The sequence below is a fragment of the Pundamilia nyererei genome, unplaced genomic scaffold (genome assembly GCF_000239375.1).
Source record: "Pundamilia nyererei isolate P.nyererei 1_Seehausen unplaced genomic scaffold, PunNye1.0 scaffold00069, whole genome shotgun sequence".
Classification (NCBI taxonomy): domain Eukaryota; kingdom Metazoa; phylum Chordata; class Actinopteri; order Cichliformes; family Cichlidae; genus Pundamilia; species Pundamilia nyererei.
In genome coordinates, this window is record NW_005187470.1 from 1,250,888 (window position 1) to 1,275,496 (window position 24,609).

Below are 24,609 nucleotides of genomic sequence, written 5' to 3' on the forward strand. Positions count from 1 at the left end.
ATATGTGTGTGTGTGTGTGTGTGTGTGTGTGTGTGTGTGTGTGTGTGTGTGTGTGTGTGTGTGTGTGTTGAATTGATGGATTTATATGAGAATACCTATGTTGTTATATTTAAAAAGATTTAAGAGTACATTAATTTTCTGAACAGTCATCTGGAGTCCATTAATATACTTCTCTTCATTTATTTTATTTCCCTTTCATCATATAAGCAACCATTCAAAAAGCCATAGTTCTAATTTAAGAAGAGGTTTATTTTTTTAAAGAAATAGTGTTTTTTAATTTAATTTAATTACTTTTTTGAAGATGAGCTAAATTCACCACAAATCCCCTGGAAGTAGTACTCCTGTTAGCCGCTAAGTGTCAGCATACAGGTCATACTAGCTGTATCCGTACTTCCGTGACTTCTCTTTCCGCCTGTTGTTGGGTGTATGCTTACGATGCCTTCAATGGCTTTTATATACTCAGATTATTATTATTATTATTATTATTATTATTTTTTAAATAAATAGGCAATTAAAAACAAGCTTTGTAGGACTAGGCTGAGGAGACAATCGAGTGTAAATTTTAATAACAAAAACCCACAATATGAATATTATAAAATTAGCCTTTGTTAATTAAAATTAACTCAGCATATGATCGCCACATTTCTTTAAGAAGGAGATACTATGCGTATTTTTATGTCTATATTCTAAGAAGCTTAGAAAGAAAAAAGTGGATTTTTATGTCTATATATTTAAACAATTAAATATATCCAGTAATATTCGGTGAAAGCATATTTTTGTAAGTTTCCTATAGTTTTGTTTTTTTAAATCTGTAAGGGCTAAAACAATCAGAGTTCGTGTTGTTAAATTTCAAATAGACCCTGAAGGCAGCACTGCACGGTGGCTCCCATGCATGCTATCAACACATTGCATGCTGCTGACTGCTAGCATATTCACAACATTACAATATGCTGGCTATTTCTGTAGCTTAGCATCCTGCAATGAGGACAACATAACAATTTACTTTCGTGTAATATTATTAATGTAGTAGAAGCAGCCAAAATGGTGAAGGAGCAGTTCAGAGAGACAGATGTGGCCAAAAAAATGTGAGTATGACCGAGAGAGGACTCCTGTTAGCCTGGTTAGCTCGCCGGTTATCCACACAAGTTGTTTAGGTAGTTAATATAAGAATAGTTCTGAATTGCCGGATAATTTAGTCGTACTTACATAACGTAATTGTGGAATAGAGTTGAAAGCCTCTATGGACGCATTTAAAAAGTGTGATTAATGAGTAAATATGCTTCATTGAATCTGCATATTGGCAACTAAGTGTCACGTAAACGCTAGTGTCACCCTGTAAGCATGCGTCACCCAATAGTTCAGTAAGTTCAAGATGGGATTTTATAGGTTTTCTTGTAAGCTTTGCCTGTGATATGCTAGAAAAAGTGGTTCCAACAACAATACAGCTGTGATCAGAACATGGCCGTGTCATGGCCACGAACGAGCCAAATACTTTAAGGAGAAAAGTTTGATTCGAATGACAAGAGGTGTGTTTGGATAAGGACAGGTGAGGCTTTCAAACCTACGAACATGGTACCAGCTGTCAAGCATAATAATGGCAGCATCATGTTCTAGAACTTTTTGCTACTAGTTTCATCCACTTTTTGACAATGTACAAAATGGATGGAGTAATAAAGGAGGAGGCCTACCTTTAAATCCATTAAAGATGCGTCCTGTATAATCATTATGACCTGGAAAAAGAACAGTTCAAAGAAATCATTTAAAGTTCAAGATTACTATGACTATGACATTGGTTATAAACTTCTGACCAAAGCTGGACCAGAGCTCAAGCAGTCCTGCTTATGTTTCCTTTTGTTACTAACTGGAGGTATTAAACTCTTTCATTTGTTTTTGCTTTATTTTATGCCATTGTTTACAGAAGCCACATCTGCTTCGGCATGAAATCTGCTGAGCAGATGCGGCAGCAGGCCCACATCCAGGTGGTCAGTAAAAATCTCTACAGCCAGGACACCAAACACACTCCACTGGCCTATGGAGTGTTGGACCACCGTATGGTATGACATGGAAGACTTTTTACTTCTGTTTGCAATGACTCAAGAAAACACCTGAGAAATGCATAAATACAGAAATACAGGGCATAAGATATAGTTATAAGATATACTTTTTTAAATATACATTTTGAGATTTAGGCTCAAGGCTTAATGGAGGCTGTGGTATAAAGGCATGCATATGAGAGAGACATTTTCTTTGTGTACACGTGTGTATACACTTGTATTTATATAGTTTGTCTCTACTTTTCTAAAATTAAATAAAGGAAAGTTACTTTATGAATAAATAAGAACATAATGGTATTGTTTTAAGAGCTTTCACTCTTTATTATGACATATTTAAACATTTAACTTCAAATATTTTAACATTTGCACACTAAAGCTTCTTTTGGCTGCTCCTTTATTCACAGGGGGTTGTCACAGTGGGGAAGTCCACATGCTTGATTTTTACACCACTGAGCTCTTATATGGGGGTTTGGTAGATTTGCATTGGTACATCAAAAACAGTCTTGAATTACCCATTGAGTTAATCCTCATATTTCAGCCTTATTTCTCCGATCTCGCGCTTTCTGCAGGGCACCAGTGAGAAAGACAGACCGTGCCTGACATGTGGGAAGAATCTGGCTGATTGTTTAGGACATTATGGCTACCTGGATCTTGAGCTGCCCTGTTTTCATGTTGGTTATTTCAAAGCCACAATAGGAATCTTACAGGTAAATCCAGTGTTTTCTTGTTGTAGTGACTAAAATATCTTACAAACCTTTCATTGTTCCAAGAGTACATGTTTAAGGAATGGCAAGGCACATTTTAAAATAGTATTTCTCCTTTAGGTGTCACTAGAGTGCCATAAATAGGCGAGAAATAAAGAGATTCTTTATTTCTTGAGTTATCATTTGTTGTATTGCCAAATGTTAAAGGTGAAATGATATGCAATGCATTTCATAATTTTAGACTTGTGAGAAACGATAATTCAGTCCCCTCTTTCTGATGGGTTGTGTATCCAGATGATTTGTAAGACATGTTCAAGGATAATGCTGACGAAAGAAGAGAAGCTGCAGTTCATGGATTACTTGAAACGGCCTAACCTGGCCTACCTCCAGAAACGTGGGCTGAAGAAGAAAATCTCTGATAAATGCCGCAAAAGGACAGTCTGTCTAAATTGTTCTGCTTTCAATGGTGAGAAGAGACCTTTCCATTTCATAACTGGTTCTTTTTAAAAGCCACCCTGACTTGATTGCTAAATCAATGTGTGTGTGTGTGTGTGTTTACTCTTTAGGACCAGTCAAAAAGTGTGGCCTACTTAAGATCATCCATGAGAAGTATAAGACGACCAAGAAAGTGGTGGATGCTTTTGTGTCAGATTTCTTGCAGTCCTTTGATATTGCCATTGAACACAACAAACTGGTTGAGCCACTGCTGACCAGAGCACAGGTGAAGTTTTTTTTACTACTAATTTCGTCATATGGCAACACATGGGTCTTATTTTAAAAAAGGACCAAAAAGTAGACCTAATATATCGACATGGCTGTGGCTTACAGTCACTGTATGGTTTATGGATAATTTAGAAAAATATTAAAAGCAATTATTTTAGATGTAAGGGATTTTTAAAATTTCTTTCTATGTATTTATGTTTTAGAAAAATCAATGTATTCTTTGAACTCATTTCTAATTCCCTTTTCAGGAAAACCTGAATCCTCTGGTGGTGCTGAACCTGTTCAGGAGGATTTCTGAAGAGGACATCCCTCTGCTGCTGATGAACCCCGAAGCAGGGAAACCCGCAGACCTTATCATCACCCGTCTCCTTGTGCCTCCTCTTTGCATCCGACCGTCTGTTGTCAGCGACCTCAAGTCTGGCACCAATGAAGACGACCTCACTATGAAGCTAACAGAGATAATCTTCCTTAACGATGTCATTAAAAAGGTATCTTTCAACTGTACAGGTTAACAGCAGGGGCAATTAAGATTCATCTTCAAATCATCAATCCTTTAAAAATAAAAAGTCTGTCTGTAATAGAGTTATCAAATGTATTGTTTAATTGGAGATGTCCCACTTAACAAACTCTTCTCTTGCAGCATCGTATGACAGGAGCAAAAACCCAGATGATCATGGAGGACTGGGACTTCCTCCAGCTGCAGTGTGCCCTTTACATTAATAGTGAACTTTCTGGTATCCCCCTCAATATGGCACCTAAAAAGTGGACTAGGGGCTTTGTGCAGAGGCTCAAGGGAAAGCAAGGTATAGTGTGTAATAAAAATTTGGCTAATTTAGCAACATTAAATTAAATTTTTTTAATTTTTTTGGCACTTGGCATGATGTTTGCTTTTATGTTGCTTGTACATCACACTGACAAATGAAGAGTTTAAGTATCTAAATGACTGATTTGTCTACTCTAATGGCGACTCAGGTCGATTCAGAGGAAACCTCTCTGGCAAAAGAGTGGACTTCTCTGGCAGAACTGTCATTTCTCCAGACCCAAACCTGAGGATTGATGAGGTGGCTGTCCCGGTGCATGTGGCCAAAATCCTGACATACCCAGAGAGGGTAAATCTTCTCCCATGATTAGCAGAAATAACACTAAATACCCATTTTTGATTTTAATCCTTGTGAGTGTAATACTGTATCTGAATTTGGCTTATCTCAAGGTAAACAAAGCCAATCTGGAGCTAATGAGGAAACTGGTCCGTAATGGTCCTGATGTTCACCCTGGAGCCAACTTCATACAGAACAGACACACTCAGATAAAAAGGTGAGGCTTAGGACTTTGTATTTATTTTACACCATACTCTGTTGTATTCTCTCTGCTTTAATATTTAAAATATCCTTTCTTTTTATTAGTCTATACAGCTCAAGTTCATTATTCTATTTATTTTATGTGATGATAATCTTTAGTGGGCAGACATGGAATTTAAATGGTTTAAAAGTACCACTTCCCAAATGTTTATACACTGACAAAATGGAAAAACAATAATAATCTAATTTATGACCATGTGATTAAAACTTGATATGATGTGAGAATGTCTGAAAAAGGAGCAAAGTGTTTCAGTATCGCTGCCTGTGGGCTGTTTAACTAGAAAGAGCAGATCCTGCATGTAAAGTTTCGGCTGACAAGCTGCTTGTCAGAATTCAAGATCTGTATCTTCCAAACTTTGTTATCATATCCTTTGAAGAACTGAGGCATAAATGTAATCTGAGTAGAAAACTTTCATTTAATGACTGCAGCTGAGAGGTTTTCTTGTGAATTGTTGTTGAATTTCCTTTTATTTCCCTTTTTTTGTTTAGTTTTTTTAAATTAATTAATCTTTTTTATCTACTGTTTTTTGTTTGTCAGGTTTTTAAAATATGGAAACCGTGAAAAGATTGCCCAGGAACTGAGGATTGGTGATTTGGTGGAAAGGCACCTAATAGATGGAGACATCGTCCTCTTCAATCGACAGCCTTCTCTGCACAAACTCAGCATCATGGCTCACATTGTAAGATGGGTTTTTTTGCCCTAAATACTTGTTAAACTGGTATTGTAACCATAATTTTCACAGCCACACAGAGAATTATTAACGTATTGTTTTTCTAATGAAAATGATAAAGAAAACAAGATTGAAAAGGTTTCATACATTTCATTTGCTGGTGTGCAAACACACACAAAACATCTTAACTAGGTTTTAGGACTCCTCGTGTTTTATCCGCAAAGATCGTAGTTTTGCGTATAGTTTACTTGACGTTATTTCTTACTTTTTACTTGCAAAGGTTCTTTTAAACCCAGTGCTAAGTCAAGTCAATGCACGCACATCTAGAAATGTTTAAAGTAGAATACAGTTGCCGTCAAAATAATCTATTTGCACTTTTTAAAATTTAATAATTACCTGTTACATACTGAAAACATGGTTCCTGAACATGGTTCGCATTTTAGCTTTCTCTCTACTTTAAAAAAAATCTTGACTAATGAGAAATATTTTAGTTGGATCCTTTTGAATGACATAGTTTTTGGCACTTTTCAAACTAACACACAGGCCAGGGTCAAACCTCACAGGACATTTCGGTTTAACGAGTGTGTGTGCACGCCATACAACGCTGACTTTGACGGGGACGAAATGAATCTCCATCTACCTCAAACTGAAGAAGCTAAAGCTGAGGCTCTTATCCTCATGGGGGTATGTGTCATTATACTACATGGTGTTTAAACAAACTGCACACAGACAGATGTGGTTTTTGAACACGTGAAAAGCTGTCTACAGGAAACTGCAGTTAGACAACTCATTATCTTTTCTTTCAGACCAAAGCTAATCTTGTCACTCCAAGAAATGGCGAACCCCTGATTGCTGCTATTCAGGACTTCCTGACAGGTCAGTGCAGTGATGTGTGGTAGCCAACTGTAGATGTTTTTGTATGATACGAGTGTCCCGGTTCTCAAAAGCATCATACATAGATGTATAATGTATGGAAATATTAAGAAAATAGTTAAAAAATCGGGAGGTATTTAAAAAAAAAATCCATTCTCTACCAGATGGGTGTGCAGCTTTGCAATATTTGAAAGGCACCTGTTTTTTAATTTCCCGTGAATTAAAATGTGTTTGTGCTGCCTAGGTGCTTACCTCTTGACGCTGAAGGACACCTTCTTTGACAGATCAAAAGCCTGCCAAATAGTAGCGTCAATCCTTGTGGGTAAAGATGAAAGAGTTAGGATCTCTCTCCCTCGCCCGGCCATAATAAAGGTACTCCACACTGCTGAGCTGGTTACATAAGTCTATATTTGTGACCCAGCACTAATAATCTATTCTGTGTCTGTCAGCCCATGGCTCTGTGGACAGGAAAGCAAATCTTCAGCCTAATCCTGAAGCCAAGTAAGGAATGTCCAGTCAATGCCAACCTACGCACCAAGGGCAAACAGTACTGCGGCAAGGGAGAGGACCTTTGTCACAATGATTCGTGTGAGTTTCTTAAGTAAAGACGTCCACCGAATGAAACCAAGTGTAAAGCTTTTGTCTGACTACATCTCACATTACAAACACGTCTTTATAGCGATGAAGTTTCAGGAGGAGGCTTTAAAGTTTGATTGTGATTGAAATTAAATACATTTAATGGATTACATTTGTTTGTCAGCAACTACCTAGAAACACTTAATGAAGCCTGTATGAGCAGTAACATATGAGCAAAAAATAAAATTGAGTAACTGCCCGTCGCTAGGAGAGTTCATCAAATTTTAGTGTGATTCCAGAAAATGTAGCAAAAACAAGAAGCAGTAATCATGTTCCTGAAATTCCTTTGAGGTTTGAGAATGTCCTGTCAGATAGGTGTCAGGTGTCTCGAGGCGAACAGGGTGCGATGTTTTATTCACCTGGTGTTTCTATTCTGGATTTAATAGCATCGCTGTTTGTCCTATTCTTGTCATATCCCCAGTTGTGGTGATTCACAACAGTGAGCTGATGTGTGGTAGCATGGATAAGAGCACCTTGGGATCTGGCTCGAAGAATAACATTTTCTACATCCTGCTGAGGGACTGGGGACAGCTGGAGGCTGCCAACGCCATGTCTCGCTTGGCAAGACTTGCTCCTGTGTATCTCTGTAGGTGGTCTACAAGGAATTTATTACTTATTTCTTAGGTCTGATATATGCCAAGATATCTTCTAGTGTCTTGGTTTATATTAGAAAATTCAAAACCCTTTAAGAACAATAAACGATTACACGGAAGGGTTAGCCTGGAGTAATGCAGAATTATCTTTTTAACCTCAACTTTCAGCAAACAGGGGTTTCTCTATTGGAATCGGGGATGTTACACCAGGCCAGGGTCTGCTGAAGGCTAAGCAGGACCTGTTGGATGATGGCTACAAGAAGTGTGACGAATACATCGAAGCTTTGGACACGGGCAAGTTGCAGCAGCAGCCAGGCTGCACAGCAGAAGAAACCCTGGAGGTAGGCATGGACAATCTGCATCATTGCTGAAACATTTCATCACCGCACGAGACGAAAGCTTTTTCATTTAATTGATACCCTCCCACTACTTCTTGAACACCACACCAGTTGTGAGTCATTCAGTTCTATTCAATCCAGGTTTATTTATATAGTGTCGAATTACAACAACAGCTGGCTCAAGGCACTTTATATGGCAAGGTAAAGAAACATAAGAGCTAAGGGAGATGGGACAAAACAAACATTTTGTCACATGCTGCAGTGGTGTGTAAACACCTGGGGAGTGAAAAGAGTTCAGTGAAGAAGAAATGCTCGGCAGCAGCAGTTTGGGCTGATAGCAGTGTAATCGACGGATGGTTCAGGTTCACCTGATCCAGCTTTAAGTATAAGCTTTATCAAAAAAGGAAAGTTTTGAGTCCTAATCTTAAAAGTAGAGAGGGTATGTGTCTCCTGAACCTAGAGATTTATCCACAGCAGAAGGGTCTGCCTGCCACTCTGCTTTTAGAAACTCTAGGAGCCACCAGTAAGCCTGCAGTCTGAGAATGAAGACTTCTGTTAGCATAATAATAAGTCTTTAACTCCATCTTCCAAAAGCGAGCATGTGCTGTTGGAAGTAGACCTTCATTTGTGTGAACGGTAGGCTCAGTTTCATGTTCTTAGCTGACATGAGTGGCACCTGGTGTTGTCCCCTGCAGCTATAGTCAATCTGGTTCAAGGTTCGTGCATTCAGAGATGCTGTTCTGCCTTCATTGGTTGTAATGTAAAGTTTATTTTGCCTTCCTATTAGCTTGAAGCAGCCTGGCCATCCTCTGTCCCGACAGAGTCATTTTCAGCTAGAGAACTGGAGCTCACTGGATGTTTTAAATTGCTTTTCTTCTCCATCAGCTTCAGCAGATCATCTTGACCATTTCTACATGCCTAAATGCATCACATTCCTGCCATATGATTGGCTAATTAGACATTTACATTAATGAGAAGCTGGACAGATGTAACTAACAAAGTGGTCTGTGGGTGTGCAAAGAAAAGAAGCAAATTGTTCAATTCATTTATGTTATGGGTTTACATTACAGGAAACAGACCAAAGAGGATGGCAATCATTACCTCAGTAGTAAAGGCCCAGATGCACACAGAAAAATTAGTCTTCTCTCATTCAACTGATGGATAATAGATAGAAAGTAGGTTTGGTGACAAAGATGCTATTTTCAGTGCAATTCATGTTGCCAAGGAACAAAGAGTATTGAAGTTTTTCTTCCGCACTGGCAAATTAACAGAGTGACATGGCGAACAAGAAAGAAGAAAGAAGAAGAAAGAAAGTGTACTTTATTGGTCCCCGTGGGGAAAATCGCTCTCTGCATTTAACCCATTCACTCAGTGAAGCAGTGGGCAGCCATTGGGCGCCCGGGGAGCAGTGTGTAGGGACGGTACCTTGCTCAGGGGTACCTCAGGGTAGCTGTTCAGGGGAATCGAACCCCGAACAAGCAGTCTGGCTCTCAATCCAGCTGATGTGGAAACTACCAAAAACAAAAAAACGAGTCCATGACAAGGCTCCATCCTGCAAACCTTGAACTGACTGCTTGTGTTCAAGAAAGTTGGAATCAGTTTAAGGCCTTAACTCAAACGGTTAAGGTCATTATAAAAGCCCAGGGAGGAGCAACAAAGTACCTGATCTGATGTCTTTTGTTTTTTTATGACTCCCTATTCCTTTTTTCTTCCTCTGCTTGATTGGAAATTAACACACCATTAATTGATATATCTAAATTATAAGTTGTTTGAGGTTATTAAACCAATGTCATTTTTTGTCATATCTGTTATTTATTAGCTAAAAACCTGAGAAGAAAGCTGAATGAACATCATCCAGATGTGGTGATTTCATTATTTTCTCGCATGTTATTAATTACAAGCGCTGCCAGTAAAACCCAAAACTTTTCTTCAGTTTCTCAACAAATTGACTTTTTACGATCTAATTTCTGTATCTCTTGTCTTTCCAATATTTCCTGTTTGTCTGCACCTTTTGTTCAATAAAAGGCACAAATACTTCCAAAATTGTTCAAGCTCTGAAATCGACTTGACGGTAGGCTGCACATTGGCAACAACTGACCTTAAATAAGATCTTCACTGACCGATAGTCGCCATATCGCAGAGGGGCCATTTCCAACGATGATCCGTCCAATCATCGGGGTTTTCATAGGCTGAGAAAGAGCAATGTGTTTGGGCTGGGCTAGTTTTTGGAGAGTACAGCACGAAATCATCCAGTTTGTCTGTGGAAGATTAAAAAGTAATGTTGAATGCTGTGATTTGTTCTGTTCATATTTATAGGCTCAGAAAGTTTCACAAGATTTTATTTAAGGTATTGAAGAAAAGGAAGTGTGATATAAAATTTGTATTTTGTGTATAAGAGAAGAACAAAAAAGTATAGATGTTGGTGTGCCATCTTTCAAGATCATTTTGTGTGTGTTTGTTAAAAGGCTCTCATCTTGAAAGAGCTGTCTGTCATCAGAGACCGAGCTGGTAGTGCCTGTCTAAGGGAGCTGGACAAGAGCAACAGCCCTCTAATTATGGCTCTCTGCGGGTCCAAAGGTAAGCTAACTGGAAAGCAAACAAAACAAATCGTAAAATCTTCATATAAATGGTCGATGAAGGTGTTGCCGTGTCTACGTGCAGCTGGAAAAAAATATTTTGAAGAGCTCTGAGACACAAAGTGGCTTCTTCTTGTTGTCAATACAATATTTACATGGACGGATGTTTTTTTTAGCTCTTTGTAATGGTAAACAGTGAAGGACTTGACAGAAAAACTGTAAGACAGGAACCAAAAGAGCCTGGTTACATAATCAGATAATACCACAACAGTCACATTTTTGTCAGGCTTATTAGCACTAACAGGCTTACAACGACACTCAAGGACTCAAAGGATAAAAAGCTATTATAGAAGTTATACAGTTATGTGTATATTATGATTGAAAATTCATAATCATTGCTGCCAGAACAAGAAAACATAATCTTAACTCAAAGGCAATAAAGAAGTAAAATTTCCTCCATTCATATGCACTCTGAGCCTGATTGTTACTGTCAGAAGACAATTTATGTTAACATACTTATACACCATAAAATCCAGGAATATGCTGGCAGTGTTGTCCGTTAGCTACAACATTCTAGCGAGGATGGCGTTGAAAGGTGGGCAGACACAGGAGTTTTATTAGATGTGTGATATGCTAACAGACACTGCATTTTAAATGACAGTTTTAATTGGCCTCACTGCACAGCCAGAATCTGCGAGTGTTCTCTCTTCACAAATCGGCTACAAAAAATCACAAAGTGAAGCTCGCATTGAGCACAAATACGAGGCTCAAGGACACTTTTGTCCACCGCTGGCTCTAGTTGAGTGTTTTGGTTTTTCTTTTCTTACTATATGATTTCAAACAAAGTCCAATATATTGGGTATTGCAGACACAGCCATGGAAATAATGACACACTGTCTTCAAATAAAGTGTGTTACAGCCCTGTCACAGCACAGTTACAGCCCTAATCTTTAATGTTTGAACTAACTTTAGTAGCATTAGTTACATTTAACATTTTATAACACTGTTCATGAACTAGGCCCTGCGTCACCATGTGAACAGGTGGATGTAAGATTGCTATATTTCTTGTTTGCATGACAAAACTCAGTAGGCTTGATAAGCTGTTAATAAAGAGACCGTTAAACTACAGTGTTTCTAGTTGATAGATTTTTTTAGGGCTTGCCAACCTGTTAAGTGCTAAATTGTTTAGTGTGTCTCACTTTTTCATCTGTCCCCGCTGTGTAACGCAGGATCCTTCATTAATATATCTCAGATGATTGCCTGTGTGGGCCAGCAGGCCATAAGCGGCTCTCGGGTACCTAATGGGTTTGAGAATCGCTCCCTGCCTCACTTTGAAAAACACTCAAAAGTAAGACCTTATTTATTTGTTGTAATTGTGTTACTATGTATTCCTTAAGTGCCACTCATGTTGTAGTTCTGGATCTGTTTTTTGTGACTTATTAATCAGTTAATTGTTGAGGCTTGTTCTTGTAACTGGAGATTATATGCTACAAACTTTGGTGTTTGACTGTAGACCTGATGTGTTGCATCCAAGGCTCTGACACACTTTGATTATTTCGTAGTATTATTTCATTGTGCTACCCCTGCATCCAATACTCCAAAAGCTTTCATCAATTCTAGTCTCATTATGTTTAGTCTTTTTTTTTTTCTGAGAAAATAACAGTGCAACTGGATAACAGTTTCTTAGAGTACTCAAAGCTCTATTAATAGCTCACTGATGATTTCTCTACAGCTGCCTGCTGCTAAAGGGTTTGTGGCCGACAGCTTCTATTCCGGTTTGACACCCACAGAGTTCTTCTTCCACACCATGGCTGGTCGAGAGGGTCTGGTGGACACTGCGGTGAAAACTGCAGAGACTGGGTACATGCAGGTAAAGCTTTTTGGACCCATTTCTTTTGAGCCTTTTCACACAGTTCACTTCTGACGACTACTGCTGACACTGAATCGCTGCAGGTCTTTACTTTGTCCCCAGGATGCTAGCATTTTTTTTGCGTGTTACATTTGAAGTTTTTATTGATTTTTTTTCTTTTCTTTTTTTTTCCCCCCCCAGCAAATTTTCTATTGCACAAAGTAATATTGCCTGTTTCAGTGTTTTATTTATTAATCCATGAGATCATATAAAATTGTGAAAAAAGGAAAAATGTCATCCCACATTCTCCTTGCAGTACGTCGTGTTAAAAAAGCCTCATTCCCATAATTTAATTAATTTTTTAAATCAGTCTAACTTTGCACATTAAAAATTAAGATTTCATAGTATGTAATATTATTATATAATCATATCTGGAGCACTTTCATCATAGCTAATTAGGGTTTCTTATTCCTTTACGCAGACTGTGGTTACACACTCATAGTGCAGTGTTGATGCAATTTGCAGTTCCATCGCATGCGTCAGTGTCATTATTATTTTGTGTCGTTTCTCTGTATTTTAATAGAGGCGTCTGGTGAAGTCTCTGGAGGATTTGTGCTCACAGTATGACCTCACAGTACGCAGTTCAACAGGCGACATCATCCAGTTCATTTATGGTGGTGATGGCCTGGACCCCGCTGCAATGGAGGGGAAGGATGAGCCACTGGAGTTTAAGAGAGTCCTGGACAACATTCGGGTGAGTTAATCAGAAATTGACAGCTTGACAAGCAGTGTTTCTAGTCTTACTCATTTTTAGTATGAAACACACCAAATGCACTAAAACATGTGCGAACCAGAGTAGAAGTTAATTTCTTCAGCCTTAAAATAACCCTTACTCTTTGTTTCTGTTGCAGTCACATTTTAATTGAATATTTGTCGGCCATTTTCATATAGTTGAACTTTCATAAATTGTTTATAGTTATAGTTTGCCTTTTAAAAGATCTCCTTATTTCAGTTGGTTTATTTCAAGGAGTAATTTTAAGATGAAAAAGCCGTGAGAAGCCACTTACTCTGGATAAACAAGAGTCCTTCTCATTTATCTTCCTAGCTGATGGTAAAGCTAAAAAATAAAGTGCAGGAATTAATGGGGTAAAAAAGGCGTAAGCACGTCCCGGCCTTTAGAATCTCTGTCTGATATGTGCTGATGATTTCATGCGTTTATATAAGCAGTGATGTGATTTATGTAATTGTTTTGCCTTGACACATGCTCATGCCCAGTTAAGGAAATCCCAAAAAGTTGATTCTGTTCATCTTTACATTTCATCCCATGTTCTTTAGATGAGTAACGAAATGTTTCTCCTACCAAAGACGCTACGTCCAGACGAACAGAATCAACTTTTTAGGACCTTTATTGTTTTATTGTAGTCAATAATGTAGACATAGTACATTTGACAACTTTCAGCCCCCCCACAGTCATTATTTTAGCTTAAAAGTACATTTTCTAGGGTTGCGTAAAGGACATCATCCATTTAGAATCAGCCTTTTCTATTCATTGTATTCAACTTGATAAAGATTACTTTGACTCTTCAACTGTTTAAACTTTTAAAAACAGTTGCTTGTTCCTTCCTGCAGCTGTCAGTGTTAATATCATTACTTTATTGTAGCAATGACCATGATATTTTAATATTAAAGCAGACATGAAGTTTCTGAAAAATCTAATGGTTTCTGCAACTCCTTCTTGGACCTGGTGACTGGTATGATGTGTTACTAATTCCAGAAGGTGGCAGTAATGCACCCACAGGTTACGACAGAAAAACATCTTACTAATTACGAGTTATCTGTTTAAAAAGCCAGGTACTTTGATGTTATAGGCTACTCTACAGACAAAAGTGAAATGCAAACCCAAATACTATGACCGAAAATGTTCATCAAAGTCCTTCAAGTAATGAAAAAACATCTTGCACTGAGATAAAGCGCAAACTATGTAAAGGTAACAGATGAGCTGTGGTCAAATGGCACTAGTCTGATCTCTGCTCTCCAAACCTTGACTGTGCAGGTAATTTGTTACCACCTTGTGGGCAATTGGGTGTTACACAAACTAAAGGCTCAACTGACCACTTGAATTCAGCGGATTAGCTGAGACTCCACCCACTAAACATGGCAACTCCAGGGTACAAGAGCCCAACGTAATGTCGGCCATAGTGTAAACTCTTAGACTTTAAAATGATTCCACAAAGCAGTGGATGTACATTGGCTACGTCCATCTTTAATGTGTACTTTGTCAAATATACACACAAAAAAGCTGTGATTAAAAAACAAACATAGTTTAATTAAAAAAGGCACAGTTTATGGTTTGGAGTACTGGTTTTGTTCAGCAGTACTGAAACTATTTGAATATTAAAATGTTGCTGTTTTCTTTTCCTGCTACTGTAAACAGTCTGCTTTTGAGCTGGAGAGGCAAAAAACAGCTGAATAGTTGAAATTGCAGCCAACTAATTTCTTACTAACATTTTTCATCATTTCTGACCTTGTAAGTGTTTAAAATGACTCAAATCAGTTTATTCTGTGGGAGGCAGTTTAGCGGGCAGAGAATCTTTGAACTGACCTGTAGGATTAACAATTAATCGCTCTATTCACCGTCAGGTCATGTCTCATGTGTACACAATCTGCTGCTTGTCATTGAGGTTAAAAGCGTTGTTGTTTTTCTGAAATCACATTCTAAGATCCAAATAGAAATCACAAGCTTGCAGCATTAGAGGCTCCATATCTCTTAAACTAGGTATTTTAACTAGGATAACCAGCAGAGAACAAATACAGCTTTTTGTCAGTAATGTTTAAAATAATTACGATAATTTAATGAGTTTAATACATTTAATATGAATCTGTTACTGGAAAGGTGTTCTGATTTGATCCGCTCATTGCCAAGGGCTGTGCAGCCTGTAGACAAATTTTTAAAGGAGCTTGAATTAATATGAAAAAATAATTAGAGTGGCTGTCTTTTACATATTATATGCTCAAAGCACTGACCCTTAAACTGGGACAGAAAGTATATAGTACATTTTCTTCATGTTCACTTTGAAGCATTTTCAGCTGCTATTAACATCAACCATCATGAGCTATTTACAGCTGAACTGTGAGTGAGTGCTTCTGATCTTCTCTGTTCCTCCCAGGCGGTCTACACGTGTCCAGATGAGCCTGCATTGAGTCAAAACGAGCTGGTCCTCACTGCAGACGCTATCATGAAAAGAGCTGACTTCTTATGCTGTAGAGACAGCTTCTTGGAGGTAAACCCATCACAGTATTTGGTTAACAATGTTTTATAGATTTTTTTTTTAATTAGGAAATTATGGCATAGCTTATTATGCTTATTATAGCGTAGCTTATTATGAATAGAGTTTCAATTGAAACTGATTCACAGTAAGCTCAGTGGTTATATTAGAAGTTAAAATAAGCACTAAAGTAGCTAGGTAGTGTTTTTCTTGGGAATTGTAAATCATGACTACTTACCACTTTTCTGCCATGTAACTGCAGCAGTAACCTCCATCCATCCTTGGCTTTTGCACCACCTGATTTAGTTATTTGGGTAACATATCACTAGCTTGTAGTCTGTGTTTTTCGTCAGGTGATGGAACAAAATTGTTTCCACCTTTAGCGAGAACAGGTTAAGTATTATGCTTAGTTGGAGTTTCTTGAAGAAGCTCCCTTTTTAGGTACCAAGTTATTATCAGAGGCTGACACATAACTGTTATTTGCAGACACGCCTGAGGTTGTGCACTAGGCAAATGGCCTTGCTATAGCACTAATATCGTGATATGACAGTTTTAAATGAATAAACATAAGAATTTATGCTGGTATTATGGTGGATTAATATGATATAGCACAACGCTTAGAGGCCACAATATCAAATACACTGAGATAAAAATTCAAAATAAGCAACAACAAACTGTTTTTTATTTAGGGTATGAGAGGCTAAGAGTATGTTTTTATTTATTTATTTTTGTTTTGTTTGGTCTTTGTTCTTTTATCTTTTTTTTTTAGTAAAATGTAGCACACATCAGATCTATGGTTGAAAAGGAAGACTGATAATACATGTCCTTTGTAGTCTGTGCTTAGAGGAGTCGGACGGTTGGAATGAGTCAGGCGTGCCAAATCATTTAAACTGCTCTGTTCCTCGTTCTGCAGCCAGGTGTAACCCTATAAGACAAAATGAATCAATATGTTGATCAATTATTAAATCATTCACTGTTGGAAGTGAGAGGGAGCCTTAACCGATGCATGAAACGATACATTTTTAGACATAAGTTGTAACGGCCGCCGTTTTCTTTGTGAGTATTTATTACACGGCGTGCTGCGGGGAAAAGCCTGTTCTAACGTTTGAGTCTAAGGTTAATTTTTTTAGCACCTGGCGGCTCTTTTTTTACTTCTCATCCGTAAATAATCTGCTCTTTCACGTGATTTAGTTTATTTTGAAAAGTCTCCACAGGATCTTGAGCTTTATAGTGAAAGGTTTATGTGGAACAGAAACAAGCGGACATGCGATGGTGTTACCGTCGTTGTTGCTAACCATAACGCATAAAAACAGGCGCTTGTCCGTCAATAGTGTGGTTATATTAAATATAAGAGAAAGAGAGAACTTTAATAAATGAATATAGCCACTACAGTGACCATCAAAACGGAGAAAAAATATTGCCGTAAACAGTTTATTTTGTGACACCACGAAACAAACGATAGCGTAAAATGAAACGATAGACGTTTTTATATCGTCATCCAATATATATCATTATATCGAACAGCCCTATTTGTGAGTCTTGTTTTATTCTTTATTGATTTATTACGGCCTTCTGTGCAAAAAAAATCAATGTATTTTTAGTGGGATTGAACCATAAAGAAGTCATTATAGGATTTGGTATTAGGACAAATGATTGTGGATAACAACAATTATAATAGTGAGTGTTTAAATTATTGAAGCAGTTTGACAATTTGAAAAGTTTTGCCGTTTAAAATGCATGATTATTGTCGATAATACATTTTATTGATGAAACTTCAGTTTATTTTCGGGGCCATGTATTAGTCACCTATCATTAATTTAAGAATCTGATTTACTCTGCGAATCCTTTGACAGTATTACAACTAAAAAGAGAAGCACAAATGAATAATAATAATTTTTAATCAAATACAGAGACATGCTGTCATCCAAACCCAAAGCCAGCTGCATGCAGTTAATGGGTTTTCTGATGGTAACAAACATGACTCTTTTTCCCTTTTATGAAGGAATTAACTGACACAGGCGCAGAGAAGTACCTGGAGGTACAGTTATCAAGCATGCGGTGAATTTTGAATGGCGTGTCAGTGAGAATTGGAAATCATTAATGGAATAATCCTGCTGAAGCTGTTGTATAATAAAACAGCGCCTGATGTTGTTCTGTACTGATTTTCCAACATCTGATTGCTCATTTTAAAGTGTTGCTGATGTTTAAAAAAAAGACTTGTCAGTGTGTTGTACTGGGCGCTTGAGTTCTCCACTCCTTAACAGTTTGTGATTTGTAACAGCTGCATGACAGCAGCATTTGTTGTTGAGGATATGTTTGAGTTTGGAGGTGGAATTTATTCTCTCCTCTCTACTTTAGGAGATAAAGAAATTCATTAAGAGCATTTCAGAAAGGATCAAGAAGACTAGAGACAAGTACGGCATCAATGACAATGGGACTAGTGAGGTAGGTGTCACGCAAGGCTTAACAAACTTCAGCCTCACAGCATTTGAAAACTAATTGGTATTCTTTCTGTCTTGTATTTACAGCCAAAGGTTCTTTATCAGCTGGATCGTGTAACTCCTACCCAGCTGGAGAAGTTTCTTGAAACCTGCAGAGACAAATACATGAGGTACAAGACTCATATCCAAGTTTGAGGCTTGTTATTTTTGTTTCTCAGCTCCATCTGTCCGTCCATCCTTCCATTAGGTAACCACAGAGCCAAAAATGGTTGATCTTTGGTTTTTAATCATAAAAAAGTCCCTGTTACTACATACGCAGCCCAAAATATAGAGAACAATTGAGAGGAAATTTGTAATCAATTCTGATTGTGCTTCAAAAAGCTTTAAAGTAGTTGAAGCTGGGGAGGAATGAACAACTCATCTATTTTAAGAAAATGAAAAGGCAATGCAACAAACACTTAGAAGTGTACTGAAAGGTTTATTGAAAGTTTGGTAAGGATGTGGAGGTGCCAGAAAAATTCACTCAAAACCAAACTATAATGGTTGTACTAGAGAAAAAGTCAGAAGGCTTTATGCCATCAGAAACCGTGCAGAGTGACTGGCCATCATTGTTCCTTTGACAGCACTGCGCTAAACTCTGCTGGAGCTTGAAATAGCGTGCTGTGTTAACCATGTTTTTTGTGATTTCTGTTTTTAGAGTCAGCCTGGGGTTAAGATTTCGTTTTATTTTTTTAAGTGGTTGACTTTGTTTCCCAAATGATCATTCATCTTTTCTGAGAGCTGCTAAAATGACATTAGTTTAAATGCAACTCCAATTTTACTTGTCAGTTTGTTGAAAGCTGATTCAGCTTAGAGACTCTGTCTTGTAATATATATATATATATTTTTTTTTTTTCTTTTCGTTTCTCGATAGAGCTCAGATGGAGCCAGGATCAGCAGTTGGGGCCCTTTGTGCCCAGAGCATTGGAGAGCCGGGTACTCAAATGACACTAAAAACCTTTCACTTTGCCGGTGTTGCATCAATGAATATCACTCTAGGAGTGCCTCGCATCAAAGAAATCATCAACGCCTCCAAGAACATCAGGTATGATATTCAATTATAGAGATGTCTCATTATATTCCCTCTGTCATTTGTGCCAAGGACAAAAAGACAAATATACCTCACAATTCAAAGTTGGCCATGGGCTTTGTCTTGATGTCTTTGTAACATCGCTGAAAATTACTGCTGCAAGATGGAGTAAGAACGATTTCAAGACCTCCGCCTTCCTGAATGGAAGCAATTCTTCTGTTTGACATTTACTGTCAGACGCCAGTGCTGGATTTTGCAGCTCTAAAGCTGCCCATTCCACTTTTATTGTGAGAATATATTTGATCACTTGCTTCAATCCATGGCTTACACACAGAATTAGAGCAGTTAGCAGAGTAAGCTATGCTTGCCCATGGTGTTTTGTGTCACAGTAGTGAATACATCCCTAATTTGTTTTGAATTATCTATTGAAAATCCACTCAGCACTCCTATAATCACGGCTCATTTGGATGTGGAAGATGATGCTGACTTTGCCAGGCTGGTGAAGGGGAGAATTGAGAAGACTCTTCTAGGAGAGGTAACCTGAACCAATCAGATTTCCCTCCCTTTTATTTACAAATCAAAGCTTTGGAATCATTACTAAGGGATGTCAATGGTTCAAGTAGAGGTGTTGTTTTAAAAAAAAAGAACAAGCTGTACACAGCTGTAATAAGGTAGGTTCTCATTTTGTCCTTTACAGATTTCTGAGTACATAGAAGAGGTTTTCCTTCCAGATGACTGTTTCATCTTGGTGAAGCTGTCACTGGAGAGAATAAGACTGCTGCGACTGGAGGTACCACAGCTTTATTACTTTTACTCCCACTTTGTGTGAACATCTCAGGCACTTCCCCCTCCTTTCACACATCTAAATCAGTCCTGAATTAGTGCACCTGGGATGTTAATCTATAGTTTTAATTGTCATTTTATGTAAGCTGGGATACCGTTGTGCTTGTAAAAGTACGTATGAGGCCTGGGAACTCGGGGATAATGTTAAAACGGACTGTCCAGCGCTGCTTAGACTTCGTTGTGTCCTCATTTCTACTATTTTTAGCTTCTCAATTATATTTGAAGAAGAAATAATGTTCATTTTTATACCTTCAAGGTTGATTTCAGGATGTAATTCATCCTGCATATTTTCAGTACATGTTGGGGTTTTGGTTGAACTGCTTTAGAATAAGGGAAAATCAAAACATATGTTTTTATACTCTCACTTTTTGCTTTATGTGCAGTTACAGATAAGTCTGCATAGCTTAAACCATTGGAACACTGAATTCTTTGTTTTCTCTACCTACTAAAATATGATAACACTGCATTTCTTTAACAGTAGCAGCTACAGCACAGTGCTCTGACTCATGAGTGCCTGCAGGTGAAAGAGAAGTGCGTTTTGTGCGGCGTGGAAAAGAAAACAAGCTGTGCCTTTGATTTCTCGTCTCTTCTCAGGTAAATGCAGAAACGGTGCGTTACTCCATCTGCATGTCTAAACTGCGAGTCAAACCGGCAGACATCGCTGTACACGGGGAGGCGGTGGTGTGCGTGTCTCCTCGAGAGAACAGCAAAAGCTCCATGTACTATGTGCTGCAGTCACTAAAAGCAGAACTTCCCAAGGTGAGAATGTCACGTGTGCAATAGTTGTTTTCTTTTGTGCACACATGCTTTCTGTGTGCAAATTGAATTCAAGGTCAAGGCCGGTCAGGGCTTCTTACCTATGGAAAATTCATGTTTAGAAAGCACAGATGCTGCACTGTGATTTCTGCCGATGTCTGAGAATACTGTATGGATGTGGAGCAGCTGAACACTGGATGGCAAATTTGTTCCTTTGTGATACTGGGCTTTATAAATGACACTGAATTGCCTTTTAGTTTAATTGCTCTGTTCAATAAAATATTTAAGAGTGTTTTACAGTGGACCTGTTGTGCTCATTTTCACTGCTTTACTTTTATTCTTTCACTCTGGTTTAAGCACTAAGTCATGCAGCGTTACTCCATTAAAGTATATTTATTGTGTTCTTGGCCTTGGTGGAAACCTTTAGTTCATCCTTTATTTAAGAGCAAAAATCAACTTTATTTTCTCTGCCTTCCTCCTTCCCTTTGAGCTGACTTTCTTATCATTATCTTACCCTTGTAAACAGATGGTCTGAGCAGCAGGTGGGGAAGGCTGCTGTGAAAGTGATAACCATATTAAACCTTTAACATAAAGTGTATCGTATTTCATATCATGTCTTGGGTTTTTGAGGCCCCTACATCATCAGTGTGATTATTTATTAACTCTAACTGTGACCCCCCATTATGTTTTTGAGAAATAAATTGACCCATAAAAACAATATATGCATTTAACTTTATTGTTGATGTTGTTATTGTGTTGTTTTGTTTCTTTGTTTGTTTTTACCTGAAGGCTCAATAAACTCCTCGGTTTAAAAAATATATATATATAATTGAATTTTTTGGCTGTTATTATTTTGGTAAAGATTTAATATGTCACTGTGAATGTATGACAGAAAATACTTTTCAGTACATGTTCTGAACTGTTTAATGCTTAAAGTGCACTCAAAGCAGGGATAACATGGAGTCCTGTGTATTTTCTTGTCTTAACTGTTTGCACTTACTCATTTGAAAGGTGGTGGTTCAAGGGATACCGGAGGTTGCCCGAGCTGTCATTCATATTGACGAACAGAGCAGAAAGAGTAAGTACAAACTCCTGGTGGAGGGGGACAACCTGAGAGCGGTTATGGCGACACATGGCGTGAACGGAAGTAGGACCACTTCAAACAATACTTATGAGGTATGAGTCTTTTTTCCCCCCCCCCCAGTGTCAAATGTTTGTACATCATACATTTTTATTGATATAAAAAAAGAAGAATGGGGTGCAGAGGTTTTATGGTGAATTTTCTTTTATGCACACAGGAGGCTCAAAAGTATACATACAGGCTCAAATATATACACAGGCTTGTAAAATGGACCGATTCTTAAATAGCGCTTTTCTACTCTCCTGGAGTACTCAAAGCGCTCTATACAACATGCCTCATTCACACCAGCTCATACAAGCACTTCTAAAGTGCAAACTAATGAACATTCACACTCCAATGAACACATCAGGGGGCAACTTGGGGTTAGTATCTTGCCCAAGGATATTTGTCATGCAGACTGGGAAAGCCAAGGATCGAAGCGCCAACCTTCCAATCAGTAGCTGATCTGCTCTACTATCTGAGCCGATGGCTTTAGCAAATTGCATCTTGACCACAATTTTGGCTGAATATCTGCCCACTCTTGGGAGAATTGGTAGAGTTGATTGAAATTGGTTGGTTTTCTGCACAGACCCTACGTTTAAGCACAGTTTAGAAATTACAGACCCAACCATTATGCCACCAGGATTAGCTGCCACCTGTCAGCTGTTACAGCACTCTTTGATTTTCTTGTTGTTGGAATGGTTAAATGCTCAGAAATGGGTGTTTGTGTGCCCAATTCCTTTTGTTTTTAAAGTTATTAAAGATGTGTCTTGAACACTTATTTACCCTGGAAAAATAGCAAGTGAAAAAAATTATTAGAAGCCCAAAATTTACAGGCTATTCATTCCCATGATGAGAGTAGGATCACTCTGAAAATCCAAGCTGAAGATTTAAGAAGAAAAAAACTGCACAACTGAAGCATTAACTTTTTTGCTGTCATTGATGGGCAAAAACATTTGCACAGTTTTTCATTCACTTTTAATTAAATTGTCATCATATTTGTGTCTAATATTGTCCCTAAGTGTTATCGTGTGGTTAGAAATGAGTAGAAATATGTGTTAGAGGCTCATCAAGTTTTCTTGTTATATGATACAAGTTAAATAAATAAATTAATAAATTAATTAAGAATACCGTAGCAAAGCTAGTTTAAAAGTGTTTCAGCCTAGATCAGCTCTCACTACTTTGCATTAATGCTTTTATCTAACAACACAAAGCCTGGTCCATGACACACAGGCTGTGAGACAAAAGGACTCTAAGAGAGCTGGAAGTTGTTGCTGCTGCTACACTCAGTATTCAGCCGTCCTTGTAGGCTGGCAGTTTTTGATATTTCATCACTCAAATGGAGCACTAAGTTTTCTAATACATCCACTCTTGTGCGTTTAAAATAAATAAATGAATTTCTTTGATGAACCTGTTGGCTCAAAGTGCATGAAGTAACGGACACGTTTTAAAATGTCAACTGTAAAAAAAAAATTAAAAAAAAAAGAAAGAAAGAAGGAAAACAATCGCATAAATTATGCCAGCTGAAGGAACTGAGAACACTTTCAATTGGCTGTGGGGAGTCTGCATCAGGGCTTTTTAAAATGTGTTTGTTTTTTAAACAAGCTTTTCTGTGCACTTGATAGGTCGAGAAGACCTTGGGCATTGAGGCTGCTAGATCCACAATCATAAACGAGATTCAGTACACCATGGTGAACCACGGAATGAGCATTGACCGACGTCACGTCATGCTTCTTGCAGATCTCATGTCCTATAAGGTAAGAACCGCTGATCTACATACATTACATGAATTAATATCCTTTCATCTCCTTGTAGGGGAACTAATGTAACCATCTTCTATCCTTTAAGGGTGAGATCCTGGGAATCACCAGGTTTGGTTTAGCAAAAATGAAGGAGAGTGTCCTCATGCTGGCTTCTTTTGAGAAGACAGCCGATCATCTCTTTGATGCTGCCTATTTTGGACAGAAGGACTCAGTTTGTGGTAAGCTGCTGTTTCATCTGCATAATGAAATTGATCTTCGTGGCTTGACTGGCCTGTTAACATCCCCCTGTGTTCCTGTTTCAGGTGTGTCTGAGTGTATCATCATGGGGATTCCAATGAATATTGGAACAGGACTATTTAAACTGCTTCACAAGGCTGACAGAGATCCCTCTCCAGTCAAAAGGCCTCTCCTCTTTGACAATCCAGACTTCCATTTATCTTTGATCACATAGCATCAAAGGACAAAACAGCAGGGATATTTAAAGGGTTTTTTTTCATAGCTGACAAATATTATCTTCAACTAGTACAGAAGTGCCTGCCAATGTGTCACATCATTTTCTGTTTGGGGATTTAACAGAAAATGGGATTGTGTATTTTTGTTGGTTGATAAACTGTGAGAAGACTGAATTTCATTTTAAAAGGCTAGCAGCGCTCCAGGTAGAATTACTTATTTAAGTTAAATTTTGGGTAACAGCAAAAAAAGCAAAAATGTAAACACTTTAAGGTCATAATCTTGTGTTCCTGCACTGATCACACTGTGAAAAACATTGTTATAAACAGGTGTCTCGCTAACATGAGAAAGATTACCTCTTAATTATGAAACAGAATGGATTTCTTCTGTGCTGGTACTTAGTTTTGCATAATATATGAACTGCTTGCATCTTAGCGTTGCAGCTTCTCCCACATCGCAAAGCTCATATTTGGTTGTTTGACATTTTTATTGGGTTTATTTTTTCTTCAACATTCAGTTCAAGAGA

The 24,609-nt window shown here is 38.0% G+C and overlaps 1 protein-coding gene across 2 annotated transcripts; it reads left to right on the forward strand.

Moving 5' to 3' along the window:
• Positions 1–871: 871 nt before the first annotated feature.
• On the forward strand, positions 872–24,602 carry polr3a (polymerase (RNA) III (DNA directed) polypeptide A). 2 transcript variants are annotated; one of them, XM_005736422.1, is made up of 32 exons: positions 872–1,085; positions 1,919–2,054; positions 2,624–2,761; positions 3,053–3,224; positions 3,325–3,479; positions 3,730–3,969; positions 4,122–4,284; positions 4,454–4,590; positions 4,692–4,795; positions 5,378–5,519; positions 6,054–6,194; positions 6,317–6,386; positions 6,628–6,755; positions 6,833–6,971; positions 7,441–7,605; positions 7,781–7,953; positions 10,416–10,527; positions 11,756–11,874; positions 12,259–12,396; positions 12,959–13,129; positions 15,543–15,656; positions 17,644–17,679; positions 18,000–18,086; positions 18,170–18,252; positions 18,996–19,166; positions 19,593–19,686; positions 19,849–19,941; positions 20,589–20,753; positions 21,762–21,926; positions 23,496–23,627; positions 23,719–23,851; positions 23,936–24,602. In XM_005736422.1, exons 1-32 carry the CDS (start codon positions 1,042–1,044, stop codon positions 24,082–24,084), a joined length of 4,209 nt encoding a protein of 1,402 aa, XP_005736479.1. In that variant the 5' UTR covers positions 872–1,041; the 3' UTR covers positions 24,085–24,602. The 2 variants fall into 2 exon arrangements, with proteins under 2 accessions (XP_005736479.1, XP_005736480.1); XM_005736423.1 differs by lacking the exon at positions 17,644–17,679.
• Positions 24,603–24,609: the final 7 nt, after the last annotated feature.